The sequence below is a fragment of the Vigna angularis genome, chromosome 8, assembly GCF_016808095.1.
Source record: "Vigna angularis cultivar LongXiaoDou No.4 chromosome 8, ASM1680809v1, whole genome shotgun sequence".
NCBI lineage: Eukaryota > Viridiplantae > Streptophyta > Magnoliopsida > Fabales > Fabaceae > Vigna > Vigna angularis.
In genome coordinates, this window is record NC_068977.1 from 36,112,155 (window position 1) to 36,134,572 (window position 22,418).

The 22,418-nt window shown below is 32.5% G+C and overlaps 2 protein-coding genes across 4 annotated transcripts; both read left to right on the top strand.

Annotated features, from left to right (window-relative positions):
• Positions 1 to 3,167: 3,167 nt before the first annotated feature.
• Positions 3,168 to 13,213, top strand: LOC108345659 (cycloartenol synthase). 3 transcript variants are annotated; one of them, XM_017584315.2, is made up of 20 exons: positions 3,168 to 3,303; positions 3,383 to 3,490; positions 3,604 to 3,809; positions 4,023 to 4,208; positions 4,404 to 4,493; positions 4,572 to 4,766; positions 4,842 to 4,926; positions 5,379 to 5,545; positions 6,198 to 6,386; positions 6,698 to 6,811; positions 7,028 to 7,150; positions 7,228 to 7,350; positions 7,423 to 7,521; positions 8,932 to 8,988; positions 9,379 to 9,425; positions 9,538 to 9,681; positions 9,863 to 10,040; positions 11,909 to 11,989; positions 12,668 to 12,751; positions 13,002 to 13,213. In XM_017584315.2, exons 3-20 carry the CDS (start codon positions 3,612 to 3,614, stop codon positions 13,113 to 13,115), a joined length of 2,274 nt encoding a protein of 757 aa, XP_017439804.1. In that variant the 5' UTR covers positions 3,168 to 3,303; positions 3,383 to 3,490; positions 3,604 to 3,611; the 3' UTR covers positions 13,116 to 13,213. The 3 variants fall into 3 exon arrangements, with proteins under 3 accessions (XP_017439804.1, XP_017439803.1, XP_052723043.1); XM_017584314.2 differs by having other exon boundaries at positions 3,178 to 3,490; XM_052867083.1 differs by lacking the exon at positions 3,383 to 3,490 and having other exon boundaries at positions 3,180 to 3,325.
• A 4,721-nt stretch (positions 13,214 to 17,934) lies between these two features.
• On the top strand, positions 17,935 to 22,418 carry LOC108343873 (TORTIFOLIA1-like protein 2). The gene is made up of 6 exons (XM_017582296.1): positions 17,935 to 18,807; positions 19,189 to 19,383; positions 19,473 to 19,575; positions 19,800 to 20,443; positions 20,772 to 21,473; positions 21,995 to 22,418. Exons 1-6 carry the CDS (start codon positions 18,178 to 18,180, stop codon positions 22,178 to 22,180), a joined length of 2,460 nt encoding a protein of 819 aa, XP_017437785.1. The 5' UTR covers positions 17,935 to 18,177; the 3' UTR covers positions 22,181 to 22,418.

Sequence of the window (22,418 nt, forward strand, 5' to 3'; positions counted from 1 at the left end):
CAATTTTTGTGTGACGAAAAATATACTAATTCATGCATGGGACATATATATATATATATATATATATATATATATATCAACAGATAGAACCAGTGTCGCCAATTAATCTTAATTTATTTAGATTAAATTACAAAGTCATGTCACTTTATCAAGGATTTATTAATGTTTTAATCTCAATCATTAACATATAAATAATCATATGCATCTGACACAAACAAATAGTCTCACTCTGATCACATATCTGTATGCAATTGGAATCTTATAAATATTGACTCATACTTGGTTGTTAAAATACCATAGAATAAAAAATTAAAATTAAAATTTAATTTATATTTTATTAAATTAAATTAATTAAAATTAAATTAATTTACATTATATTTTATATTTTTTTATTTTATTTTTAAATTTAGAAATTATTATTTTTTAAAATATTTATGAGTATCTATGTATATATTTATCTGTACGAGTTAGTTTTTTTATTGCAAAATAACAAATAAGTATTATTCATGTTCATTCCAACTTATATACTTGTTTTTTTCTAGCCATTATTAATAAAAGAGATTCACTGCCTCTTTAATAGAAGTAGATTCCAAACTTTTAAAATTATATGTATATATTATGAGAACCTATGATAGTTAAATGAGGTAGATTTTTAATTGTTATTTAATGTTAATAAAATATAAAATTGAAAATTATAAAGAATAAAAAGTTTGATTAAATTTGCCTCTTGAATTACTAGTTTACTTGTTTTTTTCATCTCTCTCACCAGTAATTATATTCTCTTTTTAAATAAACTTATTATTTCTAGTCTCATCAATCATATATTATCTTTTATTGTAGAAAAAAAAAACTCTCTCTTTTACTCTTCACTTGCCAGTAAAATATTAATACATTTTCATCTTAGGAGCTTTTTTTATAATAATTATTTTTAGAAATATAAAAAAGAATAATTGTTATGTGTTTATTCATAATCAACACTTTTAATTGTATCTTAATTATTATATATTTCTTTTTTGGTTTCATCTATCATTCATTTGGTTCAAAATGAATTGAATTATATCAAGAAATTTCTCTTAGTGAACAAATCTTATCTTTTAAATTTTAATAAATAAGATTTTATCTTAAAAATTTTATTGTTATATTCTTCACCAGTTGAAAAATTTATCAACCTTGTGTTAATATTTGGTAAAAACAAGAAAATCAAATACATTTTATTTTGATAACTTATTTAGTTTTATATTTAACTTTTTTAATATAATCAAAATTATCAAAACAAAATTGTAAAATAAAATAAAAGATTGTTTTTTTTAAATAGTACGAATATTCACATTGAAAATAAAGATAATAAGATTGGAAAAAACAATAGATAACATTGATTTCTATATAAATATAGTTATATTAAATTGTGTTCTTTTTGTATATTAATAATAGTGATTAAATATATTTTTTTTAATTGTATTATTTTGACCTCAGATTTATTAGTCAAGATTTATTAATGTCTATAATTTTTATTACTTTAAATAAATATCTTCTATCATCGTATTATATTATTAATAAAATATTCTTACATATTACTGCTTGTTATTTTTTTTTATGTACTTATCTTCATATATATATATATATATAGAGAGAGAGAGAGGTGATTTTTTCTTTTAATTTTATTTTTTATATGTAATTTCAAATATTTTAAAATTGTAAAAATTAAAATTAATTTCTTTACTTTAATATTTATCATAATTTTATAAAAAAAATCTAATTTGTATAATAACCCTTATAGTTTCAAATTTTCTGTGAATGTTAATATTTATAAATGGCGGATTTTTTAAAAAAACTATTTTAGAATGTAAAAATTTCTTTATAAATATACTAAAATTTGAGAGTATTAAATATATAAAATATAAAAGAAGTTAAATTAATTTCTTTCAATACTAATGTGAGCAGCTGTGTACAAAGATTCACTGTTATTTCGTTTTATTGTAACGACTAATATTGCACATGTAATGCAAAATATAATTGTGTTTTGCATATAATTACTAATTAAATGTCATTTTAAATTAGAAAAAACGTAAACATTTTGTTTTAATAAATTTTTTTTGTAAGAAATTGAATCATTTAGGGGTAATTGTTTGAAAAACTATTTTATTTTTATTTCCAGTCTGTAATAGCAACTTTTAATTGCTTACTACAATTAAATCAACTGAGTACAATTTAATTGATAATAATATTTTCTTTATTATTCATTTATTATTATGTTAGTCATGGTGCACATATATCTTTATATTTGGAAAGTGATTAATTGAGTATAGTTTTATAATTTAATAAAAGTTAAGAATAAAAATTATGAATTAAAATAAATCATTTGAGAACATTCTTTAGTCATTAATAAATTACACAATTTGAATTTATTTACATGGTTAAAAATATTAACCTTTTTTTGGAAATATAAGGTCTAAGTGCATGCAACTAATTAAAAGAGTTGAGTTTAAGCATATCTTAAAACAAATTTAAGAATAAAATATCTTTATCTAACAATATAACAATTTATATTAAAATATATCATAATTTTATTTACAATTTATCTTTTGAGTTTTTTTATTTAAATATAATTTTTAGTACTAACACAAATTAACATTGTCTTATAATTTTTTAATTAATTTTTATTTTCAAATATAATTTTTTAATTAATTTAATAAAGATATAATCGTATTTAAAATAAATTAAAACTTTTTTTACTATAACTAAAACAGAGACTTCATCGGCTGAATTAAGTATAAAATTATTGACTTTTTAGCATTTTCTGTCAATAATTTTATATTTATGTAACAATTTATTGAAACAATTTTTTAATTTCTCAACATTGTTAGTTTATTTTCTTTTTTTCAATTTATTTTGTCTTTTGTATAAAATATTACAACTAAGACAGACTCCAATTTTAATTATTGTATTAGCATAGAAATAAACCTTAAGCACAATTGTAAAAATTAACACACTACTACTAAGAATGGGATGAGATTGAAATTGATTTTATATTTTAAGGAATATTTCAATAACATTTTTACTTTTAGATATGAAATGGAAAGTGTCCAACACTTTCAATCACGAAAATGGTCACATAGTCATACAGCCGTGTATAAGTAAAAGTGTTCAGAAGCGGACAAGTAATAAAATAAAAGTTGCAAAACCCACACGCGGAACTTGTTGGCCCAGAGAGACAGACATACATACATCATCCATACATCCATCCAGAGGCAGTTGTTTTGTTTGTGCTTTGCTAGCTCCGCCCCCGCCCCGGTGGCAGTAGATGTTCGTTATAAATTAAAGATTTGTACGTTTCCACTGCGCGTTCCGTGATGCATTGCTGACAGATGCTATATTTTTGTAGTAGAGGCAAATTCTGAATCAATAATCATTGCACTGCAGTGCATTACATTTCTCTTTCCCGATTTTGATTGCATTTGATTTGATAGATCGATCTTTCCAGCAAACACAGGTTCATGTTGTTCCATTTGGCACTCCACTCTCTGCAAAATGGCTTAATTAGTGTCATTTGTTTTTTCATTCATTTGCAAATTACAATGCACTCATTTGTTCCCCTTTTTTCAGAAAGGACAATGTGGAAGCTCAAGTTTGCGGAGGGAGGGAGTCCATGGCTTCGCTCTCTCAACAATCACGTTGGAAGACAGGTGTGGGAGTTCGATTCTAAGCTCGGATCACCTCAAGATCTCCTCGAGATTGAGAAAGCTCGCCAGAATTTCCATGAAAATCGCTTTTCAACAAAACACAGCTCTGATCTACTTATGCGCTTGCAGGTCTCTCTTCTCCATGGCTCAATTCTCTCTCACATTACCTATTTACCTATCAATCGTTGTTTCACTTCAAACAAACAAACAAATCATTGAATTTTGTATTATATCATCTTTTACTCATTTACTATGCTGTCAAACTTGTTTCATTTCTCGTGTAAAAACTTTCCACCATTTAAGTACTATACAGTCGTCTTTCTTCCATGTAAAACAACGCAGTTTGCAAGAGAGAACCCAATCCATGAAGTCTTACCCAAAGTCGGAGTTAAAGATATTCAGGATGTGACCGAAGACGTTGTGACAAAAACATTAAGAAGGGCTGTAACTTTCCATTCAACTCTCCAGTCTCATGACGGACACTGGCCGGGAGATTATGGAGGTCCTATGTTTCTGATGCCTGGCTTGGTAAGTTATGTGTTCAGCATTTCCTCTTATTTGTCAAACTTGTTATTCTGTGCTATATTACCAATATTCTGAAAACACTTAGCCATTTTCTACAGCATTTGCTGTTTTCATTTGGTTTGGTATGTAGATTTTTTTTTCTTTCATTCCGTTGATAACCATGAGATCCCTATACTCTGTGGGTATAAAATTTAACAGGTAATTACTCTGTCAATCACTGGGGCACTCAATGCAGTTTTAACTGAAGAGCATAAAAAGGAAATATGTCGTTACCTATATAACCATCAAGTAAGGACTTCATACCACTTTGCTTCTTAATCTATGAGCTTCTCCCAGTAGTTCTCCTAATTTTAAATGTAACTGCAGAATAAGGATGGTGGGTGGGGTTTGCACATTGAAGGTCCAAGCACCATGTTTGGCTCTGTCTTGAGTTATGTTACTCTGAGATTGCTTGGTGAGGGGCCTAATGATGGAGAAGGGGAGATGGAGAAGGCACGTGACTGGATTCTAGAGCATGGTGGTGCTACCCATATTACGTCATGGGGGAAGATGTGGCTTTCAGTTAAGATGTTAACCTTATTATGATGATAGATTTGATATCGTGGTGTATTTATGTCTAATTTTGTTGTGGGATAGGTACTTGGAGTGTACGAATGGTCTGGAAATAATCCCCTGCCCCCTGAGATATGGCTCCTTCCCTACATTCTGCCATTTCATCCAGGTTGTTGCACTTTATTCCATTTTTATGTATTGTAATTTGTTCACAGAGAAGACATATTAGGGAAATCTACTAAAAGGAAATGATGTGATTAAAATATTTCTGTAGTAGGAACAATTTTTAACATGGTATTAGAATAATGGGTTAGAGCCTATCCTAACTAGATTTGTGTTTGTTGGGTATATCATTTCACCTGCTATTGGACCACTTATTAATGTCTAGTCCCACAGACGATATGTATATACCTAGGTGTGAGGGGGTGTTGAAAATTGAGTTAGGCTTAAAGTTTACTTTTAAACAATTTATATGCCTACCCTTCCCTCAAAGCTTAAGTTGGTTCTTGACCTCAAAGTTTCATTATTGAATTGGTTGTCTTCTGTCATCTTGAACATAGTTTGATGTTCCATTCATTCTTTTGTAAGCTTGGAAATAAATCATTTTCTTTTGTCTTACAGGAAGGATGTGGTGTCACTGCCGGATGGTCTATTTGCCAATGTCCTACTTATATGGAAAGAGGTTTATTGGTCCAATCACACCAACAATATTATCTTTGAGAAAAGAGCTTTATACTGTACCATATCATGATATTGACTGGGATCAAGCTCGCAATCTGTGTGCAAAGGTTAGTGAAGCTGCTAAACTGGGTCTATGAATATATTATATAATTGTTTCACTAGCATTTTTAATTTGAGGCCCACAATAGAATATTCTTGATCTACTCATACTAATCATTTCAATGAAAGTGGCATTCGGACACATGGCCCCTCTCTCTTTGGCTTCTTTTTCTGGTGAAACCATATGTCAGGTTTCCTGGTCATTTGATGCCAGAACTTGCCTGAGCATTACTCTTATGTCATCACCACCACGAAATCTTGTCACGACAATGACCATCATGATGTTACTATTACTACATCCTACTTTTGTCACTTCATAACCAACTTGTTGCTATGAATTCTATTTTATCACAATGCCAACCATATCCTTATGACAAACTTTGCTCCCTCTGTAACACCTTGGTACAGGCTATCATTTCTAGTGTCAATAATGATTTTTATATCTTTGGGGATGAACCATTTGGTCTTGAAAGTTGGACAAAATGCACAGACCAACACTTCCATGTGCTAAATGGGTTAGCAATAATTGAACTCCTGATCTCTTGGTTATGGATGACGTTACAAATATAATTTTGGGATTTTATATATCAAACTTCCAGCTACCAATTTATTAGTTCTGCAGATAAGAATTACAGATGGATTATCTTTGCTCTTGTGCAGGAAGACTTGTACTATCCTCACCCACTCGTGCAGGATATTCTTTGGGGATCTCTACACAATTTCCTCGAGCCAATTCTGATGCATTGGCCTGGCAAAAAGCTAAGGGAGAAGGCTCTTACTTCAACAATGGAACATATACATTATGAAGATGAGAATACACGATACATATGCATAGGTCCTGTAAATAAGGTGATTGTTTAAAGGAGTCAGGCAACTAGGACCTCCTTTCAAATTGTTGATTGTTGTTTAAATTTCCATCTTTTTAGTAGGAGCATGAGAATACTGACATTCTGCTAAACTATTGGTTGTTAGTTTTCCTCTGCTGGGCTGACTGTTTATGTCCTTCACCTCAATTTATTTTCATTTATATTTTTTATGGATGCCTGAGCTGCCCTTCGATTCTCCACTTATATAGATTACTTTATATTTCCATCGAAACCAGTAAATACTTAGGAATACTGTCTAATTAGTTATTATCATTCTTAATTATTATTATTCAGGTGTTAAATATGCTTTGCTGCTGGGTGGAAGATCCAAATTCTGAGGCCTTCAAGTTGCATCTACCAAGAGTTTATGATTATCTATGGATTGCTGAAGATGGAATGAAAATGCAGGTGAACATATAAATCAACTTATTTTCACCTTGTCAAAATGATTAAGTGATTTTTTATTCTATTGGACATATATTATACTATACTATAATGATGTCTCCTTATAATGTAATATGTGGAACTAATGTTACTGCACAAAGAGCTTTTCTTAATGTCCTATGTTAGAGTTTATTAAAACAGAGTTACAAATTTAACTTTTAACCATTTTTTTTGTTGCAGGGCTACAATGGAAGTCAACTATGGGATACTGCTTTTGCTGTCCAAGCTATTATTTCAACTAACCTTATTGAAGAATTTGGTCCAACTATAAGAAAAGCTCATACCTATATTAAGAACTCCCAGGTGTTCTTTTGCATTTATCATTGTAAATAAATCACATTGATTTTCCCTTGTTGATAAGAAATTTTCTCGTTTGAAAGGTTTTAGAAGATTGTCCAGGTGATCTTAATAAATGGTATCGTCACATTTCAAAAGGTGCTTGGCCTTTTTCAACTGCAGATCATGGATGGCCAATTTCTGATTGCACAGCTGAAGGACTGAAAGTAATTATTGATAAAAACAAGTTAGACTTTCTTATTTGATTCTTCTCTCTTGATTCATGTTTTTTTTTTCAGGCTGTTCTATCATTATCCAAAATTGCACCAGAAGTAGTTGGTGAGCCATTGGAGGTGAAGCGATTATATGATTCAGTAAATGTCATTCTCTCACTACAGGTAGCTAGACTTATCATCATTTGAACCAGATAATCTGAATTGTTTGAGAAAATATACCATGTATATCATTTTATGCTATTACTTGTTACTATTGGTTCCTTTCATATTTATTAAGGTTGTCAAATTGGACGGATTAAAGAAATTTTATTAATCCTTTTTGATCCATTAAAAATCTGATGCATTTAATAAAAATCTAATCTGATCCATGTATTGACAATCTTTTCATGGATGAATTCCAGTCCGTCCATAAATTTAATATTTTAAGAAAAATAAAATTATATTTAAAAAAATTCAAAAATAATTTGTTTAAAAAAAAATTCAAATATTTTTGAAAACTTCTTAAGAAGGTAAATGTAAGATTTCATTATGAGGAAAAATGGTTGGATTAATTTTGATTCATTAAGAATTGATAGGAGAATTCATTGAATTTTGATGAATAATGGATGGGTCTTTACTTGTCCATAAAAGTAAATGGATGGATTGGTCCAATCAATTTTTTTTTTATATTTTTATAATTGATGGGTTTTCTTGTAGATGGACCCAACAAAAGATTTATAAAAGGATTGGTTTGCCATCCCTGATACATATGATGTTAATATCAATAATATTACTAAGTTTTTCACTGATCTTTTAAAGTCCCTGACCATGTAATATTTTACTGCAAATTGTTTCCTATATTTCTTAACTATTTATGTTGAAAATGAAATGCATTTTTTCTCTTTAAAACATTGCTGAAGCTTCATTAGTAACATAGTTGGAAAGAGAGAAAGAGCTAGATGTATTAGCTAACTGGTTATGATTGCAGTGTTTTGTTAAACTTAGTCTTGATATATAATGCCAAGTTTCAGAAATATATTTTTTTTCTTGTAAAACACCACCATAGTACAGTGGTGTGTGTACATATGTACTTTCTCATTCAGCTCAACTGGCCTAAGCGTATGGTGAGATGCCATTAGCTTTCAGTTTGGGAATGAGCTAAACTTAGTTTCCATTGCTTTGATGAGAGCTTTCAACTATCATTTACGTCGCTGATCACCATTTTGGCTAATAATTTGGATGGAGTTTATGTGTGTATATTTTCCTCTGTAAGCTGTATCATCTATTCATGTATTGAGTCCAGTGAATTGATTCTTTTAGCTTGGTGATCTGGTCAATTTTATTACTACTTGAGTTATGATCTATATAAGAATGTAAGAATCAAAAGTGGATTTATTTTTTATACATATTTTGTGTTTTTTTCAGTTTTTAATTATCCACACACTTTATTTTAGCTTGGTGATTTGGGCAATTTTAATATTACTATATATACAAGAACGTAGTAGAAGAGATGAAAATGAGTTAGTTTTTACATATATTTACTGTGTTTATTTCCTATTTTTAAATTCATAAACATTTTCCGTATCTTTGCAGAATGAAGATGGTGGTTTTGCAACATATGAGCTTAAACGATCTTATAATTGGTTGGAGGTACTCCTCTCTCATCATTTAGCCTATTCTCATTAGATTTTAGTATATCGTCTTTGAAATGTGAAAGGTGTGATGGCAGGTTATGCATATTGATCTTGCTGCAAGAATAACAAAATCCATATATCTTGTTTTAAAGCTTCTAATTTGGCATTGTTCCTTGAATTCCATTTACATGTTATGAAATATGTTACCTTGTAATAAATTCCAATAACAATATATCTTCTTTTAATTTCACTAAAGGTTTATCTGTGTTCTCCTTTCTATACAAATAAATTATGATTGAACATTGGAAATAAGCAGCTAGATTACTTTAAAATCATATAAGTTGAAAAGCACACTTTTTATCTATAAGCTCAAAATGTTGATATTGATGATGCTCTCTGTTGTCAGTTAATCAATCCGGCTGAAACATTTGGTGACATCGTTATTGATTATCCGTAAGCTATCAAATGTTTGTTAAATACCAGTTTTTGTATTTATCTTTTTTTCCTCTTATTCCACTATTTTAATTTTTTATTTTAACTTGATGGTTTCTTATGTGCTCTATAGTTATGTGGAATGTACATCAGCAGCAATTCAAGCTTTGGCATCATTTAGGAAATTATATCCTGGACATCGCCGAGAAGAAATACAATGTTGTATAGAGAAATCTGCTGCCTTCATTGAAAATATACAAGCTTCAGATGGCTCATGGTATGCTCCTCCCAACAGGGAATTTTCTATGGATATTGTGTATAATGGTGAAGTGTGTTTTTTGGGGTATTCATACATCTCATATTTGGTCTACGCTTTTTTTTCCTGTCTGCTTCTGTTTCTGCATGGATTTGAACTTTCTTTGTTAAGTAGATCTCTAATCACTCAAACTGCTAAACAGGTATGGTTCTTGGGGAGTTTGCTTCACTTATGGTGCTTGGTTTGGGGTAAAAGGATTGATTGCTGCTGGAAAGAGTTTCAGTAATTGCCCAAGCCTCCGGAAAGCTTGTGAATTTCTGCTGTCCAAGCAGCTTCCTTCCGGTGGCTGGGGAGAGAGCTATCTGTCCTGTCAAAACAAGGTCAACTTTGTTATTTCTAATGTCAATATCAGTTTTTTTTACTCTGCACATTCTATGGCAAGCACCAACTACCCAATGTTTGTATGACCAGTGTCTTGTGCTTAAAGGATTTATAGGATATGATCAAAATATTAGAATATTATTCATGATACTTACTTTATAGTTTAATTCCCTAAAATTCGATTATGACATTTGTAGGGCCATAATTTCGTTGTTGGTATATTTTTAGGCTGTATAAATGTACACTTCTTATCTGAGTCAATGAATGAAAAATATTGCCGATCAAAAAAATTGAATGAATAATATGAATGTTTATGCATTATCTTCTTTATGGCTTTAATGGTAGAATTTTAGGGTATTTTCCATAGACAGTTATCTGCTTCCTGTCAAGTGGGGTTTTTATAAGCTTACTCTGGTCTAAATTCACTATCATTAATTAAGCTATAAAGAAGACTAACCTAAACATTAATATTTCTCATTCATAGGTAAGAAAGGTACATCTATGTAGCCTAAAAACATACCAACAGCTAAAGGATGACCCTACAAGTGTCATTATCTCATTTTAGGAATTAAACCATAAACTAATTATTATAAATAATATTCTAATATTTTAATTATCTCGTATAAAAAATCCTTGAACCACTTTATCTTCTTTCTGTTGGGCCCTATCTTATCGGTATTTCCCCTTTACACTAATGCCTTGGTTTCAAGTTCAAGAGATGTGTGCAAAAGTGCTATAAAAGAGTGGGCAAAATGGATTTTAATAAAGAAACCTACACGTTTCTACATGCAATAATATCAAGAATTAAAATGTCCTTTATTTGAATTTGCCTGCTTTGGGCACTAACTTTGGTAGTCAGCCCTAAGGTGGACTTGTAGCTGGAAAGAGATGTGGCAACGAAGAAGGATAATGGAAGTGGATGGTTGTGAAAAGTGAAAGTATGAAGAAAGTAAGAAAAATGAGGGTATGGTGGACAGGCTTTACTTTCCGTACAAAATGAGATGAAAAATGCCGAAGTTGCCAAGGTCGAAAATAATTTAAATAAGAAGAATAAATAAATAAAAATATGAAGTTATAATAAGTATTTTAACTTTGTTTTTCACACCTATCTTCTTTTCACTCATCTTCAGCTCTTTCTCTTTTTTCTTTTTTTTTTTCGCTTTCACTCTATTTCTTTCCTTTCTGTTAAACGGAGTATACGTAGTGAATAAGAAGTTATATTTTGTTAGGGTCCCCAAGATGAAAAGCGGAGAAAGAGAGAGAACTGCAAAAACTAGAAGAAAGAATAACAAACAGCGCTAGAGATATGAGAAATTCTCACAACCTCTAGGGTTTCCCTCAAAAACCAAATTTCGGTTCTGCTATTGATCATGGCAGAATGAATTCCATAACAGCGGGTATTGAATTTCACTACCCAACTGACAGCCCGTAGTGTACTAACTCATTTCCTATGTCCCAATTAAGTCGACTGGTTTTTATTCTGGATGTCCATGTCAACTAAGTTGGCATGGGTAGCATCAAATGCGTTCTGGGTAGTTAACTATACAATGAAATTAATAGCATTAGTGGATTCAAAATTTCACAACTTGTTTTAAACATCGAGGGAAATGCAGTATTATCTCAATTTCTGTGTAAAACATAAATTTCATATATATGTCCCTAGAGAAGTGGAATGTAGTAGTTACTTGTAAAATATATCAAGGGAAAGCTCACTTCAAGAAGATGAAATGATGAACATAATTATTACAGGTGGTTGTGGAAATGTAATTTGCATCAAGATTTAAATTAACACCGAGCTGGATTGCTTTCAGCAATTTAATTAATGACATTTCTTGAGTAATCATTCTAGCAATTTGTCTTTGTTCAGGTGTATTCAAATCTGGAAGGCAACAGGTCTCATGTGGTAAACACTGGGTGGGCTATGTTGGCTCTCATTGATGCTGGACAGGTATGAAGCAAAGTTTACCTATTTTGTAATGTAGCCAATGTATTGATTAGTTTATTGCACAGCACCCATTTTTCGGCTTAGGACAATTAATCATTGGTTTTAGAAAGGACGATTATGATTTTAAGTTAAGCAGTTTAGAGATAGCTACAAGGGTGATGCTGGGCGCAATGGTAAGGTTGCTGCCCTGTACAGCTTTAATCTTGAAAATAGCGTCTCTGCTGGCGAGAATTAGGCTGCTTACATCTACTCAGCCACCCTTTAAGCTCAGATATAGATATGCCCATGGCTGAATAAATTTATAATATAATGATATAGTTAATCGTACTAATATCGTCATAAAATATTATATATCATGTTAATATCCTATTTAGTTTTTCTATCTTCATTTCCTTTCCGTGATGTGTGATAACAGCTTGATTGGAGCTTAAAGATAATGTATGAAAATGATCAGCTATCTTCCTCTACCTTTAATTGGTAGTTGATGTGCTTATAATTATGTCCATGCCAAATGTGATGAACGTTTGACATTTTCCCAAATAATTGGATACTTTGTCAATGGATTCTGCTTTACATCCTTATTATATCTGACCCTTCCTTATTGTGCCGGAGAAATACAAAATAAAAATGATGTCGAGATTGTACTTATGTTGTTCCACTGCCTTGTTAATAATGTAACAGGCCAAGAGAGATCCGACTCCACTGCACCGGGCAGCTGCATACTTGATAAATTCCCAAATGGAGAATGGTGACTTTCCCCAGCAGGTATGAAGGCATACTTTGTTTTTATTTACTACTTACACTGTGTATTGTTTACATAAAGTGTTTAAATGTGTAAAGTAATTGGAGTGCGAAAGTAAGCATGCATCCATTCCTGATTTAAAGTTATAGTGATTTTAATTGAAATCAATAGTAGATGATGCATCTTTCTTCGTTTGTTTATTATTCACTTTAAGTAAATAGCTGCTTCGTCGGCTGTTGAAATAATTTTGACCTTACTTTATCATCACTTCAGGAAATAATGGGAGTCTTCAACAAGAATTGCATGATCTCATACTCTGCTTACAGAAACATATTCCCCATTTGGGCGTTGGGAGAATATCGATCCCATGTATTGCAAGCCCGTTAATATCGACTTAGTTAGGTGTGGTCCCAATTATTTCGATCTGTAGACATTAAAAGAAAAAATTATTATAACTATTATTATTTCGACCTATTTTTCTTTTATTTCCATGCCTCTCTTAAAATGCTTGTGACTAACGAGTTTAGTTGTCAGCTAAAAAGAAAGCAGAGCAAACTGGTGGAGAATGCCTGTACGTTTTTTCTATTACTCACTCTTAAACGCCTCTCCTGCTTTCCCTGCGGCAGAGGAATTAAATACATACATAAATAGAGATATAAATGTTTGTCACTTCTTTTGGGTAAAAAACGAAATTGTTTCCGGCAATCGATTCAATTTGTTTATGATTCACTGTTGGAAAGACATGAGTGTGTTGTAGTATCTTCTCAATGGCTTGTTTATCAAGATTAAAGATATGATACATATGAATATGATAAGACAGCAAAATAAGAATAAAATAGTTGATAAATTTGTATCCTGTTTAATATGCATTAGATAAAATAAAAGTAGTATATTTACAAAAAAAAATTAAATGACCGTGTTGGTGATAAAAATAATAAAAAAATTGAAACAACAATTGAACATTAACAGTAAGAGAAAAAGTGATTTTGAAAATGTTTACAAATACATTTTTATTATTGATTAAAATTTAATAAAATGTCCAAAATTGTTCCTTCAACCACGACTTTAAATTTAAATGCAACAATACTTTTTTCAAGTAATGTCAACTTCAACTTGGGAGTAATTGTTCCAAAGATTATCTCAACCTATTTGTGTTCTAGGCTGATTTTACTTCCTTCAAGCAATGCCAAGTTGGGGGTAATTGTTTGGGATTTAAGTCGCTTGGGGTAATGTTTTTTATTTAAAGTCGGTTTCAACTCATTTACCCCTTTTTTCCAAATATAGGTCATGTACAGCTCGCCTAAAACCTACTTGCAATCGCTTTCTGCACCCCATTAATTTCGACCTGCACTTTCTCATTTTCTGGAATTTCAGTTTTACTTTGGAGTCTTTGTTTGAAATTGGTGTCCTTTTGTGGAAGTGAGAATTGCATTTTCTCCAGAAGAGTAATGTAACACCCCGGAAAAATCATTTCAGAAGTAATTGAATAGAGTTTGGGAAAGAAAAAGTAATTCCATAATAGTTATGCTGAGTTTGTGTTCCGGAAAATGAAAAATGATTCCAGAATAGAGGTTAATGAGTTTCGGAGAGATTAATCCGAAAGTATAAATATATTTTCTGAAAAAACCACTCCGAAAGTATATGCTGTTTCATTTCGAAAAGGATTTTCCTAATTATTTTTTTCACGTTTTCATAGATTTTTCATTCGGTTAAGGAAAGAATAAAGGAGACAAACACTCTCCCAAAACACTAAGTTGTCATCGAAGATATTGGAAAATAAAGACGAGACAATCATCATCGCATTTACGAGAGACCAAGTGAAAGAAGTAGAAGAAGTTAGGGTTAAATTTCAAACCTATAAGGTTTTTTTTTTCGTATATTTGACAGGTGTGGGTGGAAAGATGAGTGGGTACAAGAAGCAATTTCCAAACCTACTGCTGGAACTTGACCACACAATGTAGTGTCAAATTCTGAACTCGGGGAATTTCGTACAATGTAACACATAAGGCAATGTTGTTTCAATGGATAACACTATTAATGCATGCGTGAGGATTCATTTGTGACGGAGTAATTAATAATATTTTGGGAAGTGTATCAAATTGTTATAAATAATAAATAGAAGTTTCAGGATTCATTTTCTCAAAGAACTTGTGTTTTGTTTGTCTAATCTTATTTATTTATCAAAATCAACATAGATATGACGATGATTGAATCCATGATTATGGAAATAAATTGTAATAACAATAATTTTAGAGATTGTGACTAAAATTTAGGATGAAACTTCATTGAAATTGGGTTTCATGAATCATATGAAGATAATACTCTATACAACCTATCATTATTTTATTACATTCACATCAATATATATTAATCCTAATCCCTTGACATTTAGTTCTAAATTCATATATCAAATTGTTAATCTCTTAGTCAATTTAACATGCAATTTGCATTAAGTCAAATGCTTAGAATGACTAAGTTATTCAGTCTATCCCTAGATTCCAATCACTTAGGTGTTCTATCTCTGTCCATGTTCAAAGTTACTTCCCAGTAAGGAGAGACATTCAAATAGCATCATATTTTCATACAATGATAGTAAATTCAACAAAGAGCATATAAACGAACAACGATATATTGCATAGAAATATTACATCAAGTTCATTACATCCAATCCCAATGAAAAATGAAATTAACTACTCCTAGTCATCTAAAACATACTCATTTGATGAAATTCGGACGTTTTGATGCCTTGAAGTAGTCTTTACCAATTTTCTTGAGTTTCTTCATGTTTCTCCTAACAACTCTCTTATTTTCTTTCTTTCTCGACTAAATAACCACTCCCAGAAATACATAATTCGTTGAGCGCAAGCGAAAACTCAATTGTTCTTCTGTTAATTGATCTCACTCGATGAGCGAGTGTCCTTCCTTTTAGCTAAGCAAATCATTAGTGGCTCAACGAGAACATCATGATGAATTCTTTCATGATGCATTAATTTTCTGTACAATAATCTAACACAACTTTTCTAACAATTATTACATTTTTCTATGAGAGAAAATACATAACTCATGAAATTACAACTTTAAGATTATTAATAAGCATAAATAATATGTATTTTTCACACTTATCAATAATACATTTATTTCAAAGGATTTGAGACAATTTGTTTGCAAGGATTTTAGAGAGAAATTCAAAACATTTCATATATCAGTATGAAGATTTGGTGGAATGGACTATTCATACACGAGTGAAATACCAAAACACTCTTCACTTTAATTTGAGGGAATGGGTTTCACGTGTGGGAGGGAATGCATGGGGTTTAGAATCCATTATGGATAAGAATCGATTATGGACTATTACATAATGTTTAGAATCGATTTTAGATGTGTTTTAAAAGGCTGGAATTGATTCTACAAGTCTTAGAATTAATCTATGTTTGAAAAGGGTGGAATCGGTTCATGGAAGATGTTGGAGGGTGGAATCAATTATGCAGTGAATTTGATGTCAACATTTGCATCATTTCTTTGTTTGTTGTATAGTAAGATATTTATTGGATAAAATATCTTAGATATTTTAAACGGTTAAGATATTTATGTGTAACTAACCAGATTTTTAGATAAAGTTATTTTTATTTGGCTTATAAATAGAATGACAGAGTCAAACGTCAGGTAGGTTCCACTTATGCCAGAGGAACTCTAGATAATATTTTACAGTGATAATATAATCACTTTCTTGAGAGCTAAGGCTCCATAACTCACATCTGACTTGAGCGTCGGAGTATCTTCGCAGGTACCTCCCCCTCCGTAGGCGAAAGTAGACGAGCGGTACGAGCTGAAGGAGCGCGAACAACAACAATGGAGGAGAAGAGAGCGCCCCAGACATTTAGAAGCAACAAAGACACACCGGAAAACATTTACACCGAAACATTTGTGAAAACTGATTAAAGAGTGAAGTGAAAGGAAATGATGAAGCCATGCAAAACTAAAAAATATTAGTGATAGTTGATGTGTAGTCCATCTCCATATCCATGGCCAATATTGCAATGAAGTTGGGAAATGTTATTTGGCAGTGATGTGTTAGGTGGATGTTGGTAACCTACACAAGAAGTTTGATATGCAAATTTCATTATAACTAATTCTATAGATTTTTTAACTTTTGATTTCATATCAATTAATATAATTTTATAATAACTCTAACAAAAATTAATTATTATTATAGTTAAATGTTAACAATAGTTGCAATAACAATATATAAATTATTATTTAAGAAAATGTATTCTAAATTTATTCCGACAAATTCTTTTTAATTTTATTTTTAATTTTTAATTATTATAAATAACAACAAGTTAATTTTAATATAATTTCACTACTTACGTTTAAACTTATATCACATTTATTTTTAAAGACAAAATAGTGATCATCTAATTTTATCTATTGGAATATTTTTTTTATCAATCGTACACATCACATCATACATAAATTTTCATTTTAGATCATTCAAACTTTTTCTTAATTCAGAAAACAACATAATATTTTTTTATTCCTTTAAATTCATTCATCCATTCTCCTTCAAATCTATTTTCCAAATCCAATATATTATAAAACGAATGAAATAAAAGAAAATAAAATGAAAAGAAAAGTTGTCTGGAATAAGAGAAAGATGATAAAAAGTGAAAAACAACCGTAAGTGATTTAATTTATACAAAAAATTATAAAATAATTAAATTATTCTTATTCTTATTAAAAGTCCATTTCTTATCATTACTTATTTAAAAATATACTTCAGATTAGGTAATTTATAATCTGTGTCCAAATTATGCAATCCAAAAATACGATTCATGGTCAATTTAGACTTTTCCATGAAAGTGCATGAATATGGGATAAAGAAATAAAGAGTTAAATATTAGATATAGGTACCGATTACACAATTGTCTACCAAAGAAAATTTTTCTTACAGCACTGTTATAATTTGTTGATATTTTTAAACAAAGATAAAGGTTTTCTTCTTTCATTTACATGTGCGGATAGAAAGCATGGGTGCAAGAAGAAAATAGCATGGTCTCATTATCAAAGCCCAAAATAAAAGCCGAACAGAAATGGGTTTCTTATGGGCCGGAAAGAAAAGGGTCCTTAAGCAGAAATTCGAATTGATGGACAGAGCGCGAAATTTGAAGTAATGAATTAGTAATTGGAATGGATAAGCAGAATGAGAGTACAGTACTGAACAAAAATTGAATTTCTTTCTCTATTCCACTCTTTCTCTCTCATCACTGATCGAAAAATAGAAAACCAACAGAAATGAGCATGTGCCTTGTTCTTCTTCTCGTCCTCTGTTTGCGTGCGGGGGACATATTTTGCCAAACCCGAGGTGAATTTGGAGATTCGCTCCGATTTGAAATTTGAATAACATCTGAAGTATCCTTGTGGAATGGTGATCTGAAGCGAAGGAGAGAAGATGAAGAAGGGACAGGGTGGCAGCGGTGGCGGAGGCGGTGGTTTGGAGCTGAAGCAGAGAATAGTATGTGCGCTGAACAAGGTGGGAGATCGCGACACTCAGCAAATAGGAATGGAGGAGCTAGATCGTGTGGCGCAGGGTTTGAGGCCTGAAGGGATATGGTCGTTCCTGTCGTGCATTCTGGAGACGGAGTGGGAGCAAAAGGCTTCCATAAGAAAGGAGTGCGTGAGGCTGATGGGAACCTTGGCCACTTACCACGACACCCTCCTCCTTCCTCACCTTCCCAAGATGGTCGCCAGCATCGTTAAGCGCCTCAGGGATCCCGACTCCGTCGTCCGGGACGTCTGCGTCAACACCGTTGCCCTTCTCGCCTCCAAGTTGGGCCTCGCCCTCTCACACAAGGATAAGGTCTTTCTCTTGCTCGTCAAGCCCATTTTCGAGGCTCTCGGCGAACAGAACAGGCATGTTCAGTCCGCCTCTGCTCTCTGCCTCGCCAGGATCATTCACAACACCCACCACCCTCCTCTTTCGCTCCTGCACAAGATGCTTCTCAGGACTCTCAAGTTGCTTAAAAACCCTCATTTCATGGCTAAACCTGCCCTGCTTGACCTCACCAAGACCCTTATCCAGGTTTCCTTTCCTTCTACCTTAATTAATTAATTAATTCATATATACGATACTGGGCGCATTTAAGATTTGCATTAAATTAACTTTCTGTACGAATGGAGCTCTAGTTCTGATAACAAAGCACTACCAAAAGCTCTTAAAGCAACTATAGAGCGCACCATCCCCACTCGGATATTTCAGCCTAACGAGTCATCTCAGTTTTGACTCTAGGTTTGAAGTTACCTCTAATTACTCATATTCAAGCTTTGTTATCCTTAACCATCCTATAATCTATAAGAGACGACCTATCTGTGGTCTTGTACCAAATAAACACCTAAGGAATTGTATCTAAATTTTTATCCCACAAGATTGCATGCAAAATTACATGTTTCTTTCATTTTTCAGGCTGGGGGTGCTCCAACGCAAAATATTCTCTCCGCTGCAATTGGCAGTATCCAAGACGCCCTAAAGCACAGTGACTGGACAACTCGCAAAGCAGCTTCTGTGGCACTGGCGGAAATCGCTCTGGGCGGTGCTTCTTTTTTGGGATGTTTCAGGGCTTCCTGTGTTCAGTCCCTTGAGTCGTGTCGATTTGACAAGGTGCTTTTCTAATTTTTTTTGTTTTTTTATATTCATCTTTCTTGTGACTCAATTTATTACATTCTTATTCATCCTTGGTTGTGTTATAGGTAAAACCAGTTAGAGATGCTGTTTTGCAAGCGCTTAAGTATTGGACAAGTCTTCCGGCTCCCGATACTCCTGACCCTTCTGAAACCGGATCCTCCTTAAAAGGTTTGCCTATGTTGTCTCTTTTGTGAACAACAATACTTGATATTTAATGTCTAAAGAGCGGACACCATTTCTACTTCTTCGCACCCAGTAACTTTGTTCGCCTTGGCATCATCGTTATCTATGTTGTGAATTTGTGATGCGCCCTTTTGATAGTGACCATTCTATTCATCGACATGCTTTCATTGCTTTTTGTTTATGTTGTGTTCTGCTCATGCTTTTAACAGAAAATATCTGCAGAGGCGACTCTGATCTTAGCAGTACGACCGAATCCAGACAGAAAGATGTTAGGCTCCAAAAGGTTAATATGAAATCAACCATGGGAAGGATTCCTTTGTCTGTTAAAAAAACATGTCAAAATTATACCAGGAACACTCAGCATAAACCTGATGATTGGCATGTTGAAGTAGCAGTTCCCAGACCCCACTCTGTTGTGGAATTCCAGACTGAAGAATCAGAGAGTTGTTCTGTCTCTAAACCATTGGAAACAATGAGTGCCGATGTTTCAAGCATGCAAGATGTTGGTTATGAATATGTGCCTATGGACGACAAGCAGGAGTGTTCTTCTGTTTCTAATCTTGCCACTGATAACTTTGAGACCAAGTTTTTAACTGCTCATGACTGCTTTGTAAATAGTGGAGTACCAAAGCCAATTGCAAGAAGCCAAAGGTATAGTGAAGAAAGAAGTTCTGACGAACAAGTGTACTCCGTAAAGATGCAGCACCCTAGTAGTTCTGATTCTACAGTCACAGAGCCAAGTCGTCAAACTACACATGAATGCTGTATGCAAATGGCAAATGAAATGATTTGTATTCAGAATCAACTTTCCGATATTGAAATCAAACAAGCAAACATGATACACCAATTACAGGTATTATACACACGTGATTCTAAATTCTTCACTCTGTTGTTGCTAGTCATTTTCCTTTATCCGATGGTTTCTTGAGCTTAGGTTTCGTTGTTTTTTATACAGTGTGAAACTGGTGAAGTACCTAGATTAGTTTTGCATGTTTCTATCTGTCGTATACGAACAACAAAGGCAATGAACTGAACCCTACGTAGATAATGTGAATTGTGGGACTTCTGGCACACACACATAGGCATACTATTGTTATACTGGACTTTTAGTACTTTTTTTGTCATGCATCACACAGTATAAGGAACATCTTTAATTTAGCATACTGTCAAATCTTTTTCAGATGTTTTCAACTGGCATAATGGATGCCCTTTCTACAATCCAGTCAAGAATGACAGACTTAGAGAATGTCTTTGATAGATTAAGTCGAGAATCTTTTCAAGGAGGAAGGCATTCTTATTCTGAAACCTCCAAATTAGGGAAGCAGAGTGAAATTGTAGCCTCTCCCAGGTTCTCCATCTGCACTCCAAGGCCCTCTGTAGAAATTAATAATAAGCAATCAGTCTCTCTGTCAGTTAAAAATTCTGAAAGTTGGGAGAAAAGGACATTTTCGAGAAGCCAACCCGGGATTCATTCTGTAGATAGTTCAGATATGTGGAAAAGTTACAAGGTCAAGGCTGGCAGAAAAGGTACAGAGAAGGATGTTTTGAACAGCTCAGCGAAGGATGCAACAAGAATGGGTTTGGTAAAAAATGATGGTATCATTTCTGCTTCTAGAACAACCAATGCCAGAAATGGCTGGTCTGAGAATAACACAAACTGCTGGAAGCATGTAAAACGTCTTGTATGTGAAGGGGATCTAAACAGTGCCTATATGGAAGCTTTGTGTTTCAACGATGAGTTTATTCTCGTTGAGCTTTTGAATACTACTGGTCCAGTTGTAGAAAGTTTATCCGTAAAGACAATCAATGCTCTTCTTAGCACTTTAGCATCACATCTTCTCGAAGGAAAATTGTTTAGTATAATAATCCCTTGGCTGCAACAGGCAAGTTCGCTTACCCTTATTATGTATTGCATAGAGATGTATTGATTATCATTTTGAATTCCGTTTTCCTTTCATTAAGTGGCTTCCTTGGAATAAATAAGAGTAGCTTTAAAATCTGTGCAGATCTCAATGTTCCTTTGATGGTTATTAATGCTTTTTATGTCAGGTGAAAAAATGTTGATGGGAACTGATAATAACTGTCATGATCCGAAATGTATCATTATTATATTATATATATATATATATATATATATAACAACTGGTAGTTATGGGTAGCATTTAAGAGCAATAATGTGTTATTAAGATCATGTGAGAGGAGGCTATGTGATATGGAATAACTTGTTCTGTATTACTTCTGCAGTAGAATTAGAAACTGCCTTGCTCAAACTATGCATAACTGAAATACGAACAAGCCTTTCCTTCTAAGTTGGGCACTTCTGTCTTTGAATTTATATGCCGTTTACTACTCTGCTACCAAGTAACTTTGGGAAATCTGATCCTTTATGGTAATCTTATTTTAGATTGTTGAAATGAGTACTATCCATGGACCAAATTGCATTGCTATCTCTATTGAAGCCAAGGAGCATCTTTTATCGGCAATTCAGGAGGCCGTGAACCTGCACATTTTCAGTCATTCAGAAAGAAGGCGTGCTGCTGAATTAGCAATGAAATTACATCATATATGGGGTAAGACAGCTGAAAATTGATATTTGTGTAGCTGACCAAAATTTCATCAATATAGCCTTTTCCTGTTAGGGCTCGGATCTCGTCCCTGGTTGAACTCACCCAGTTCTTGCGTTGGGTTTTACGAATAATCTGCTGCTATTTCTGGAATTATTGATTTGTGGAGTGTTTTTTTTTTTTATCTTTCCCCGATTGGTAGCTGTGTACTCTGATAGGAAAAAAAGTATTGCATCTTTGAGAATGGATCTCAAAATTATGTTT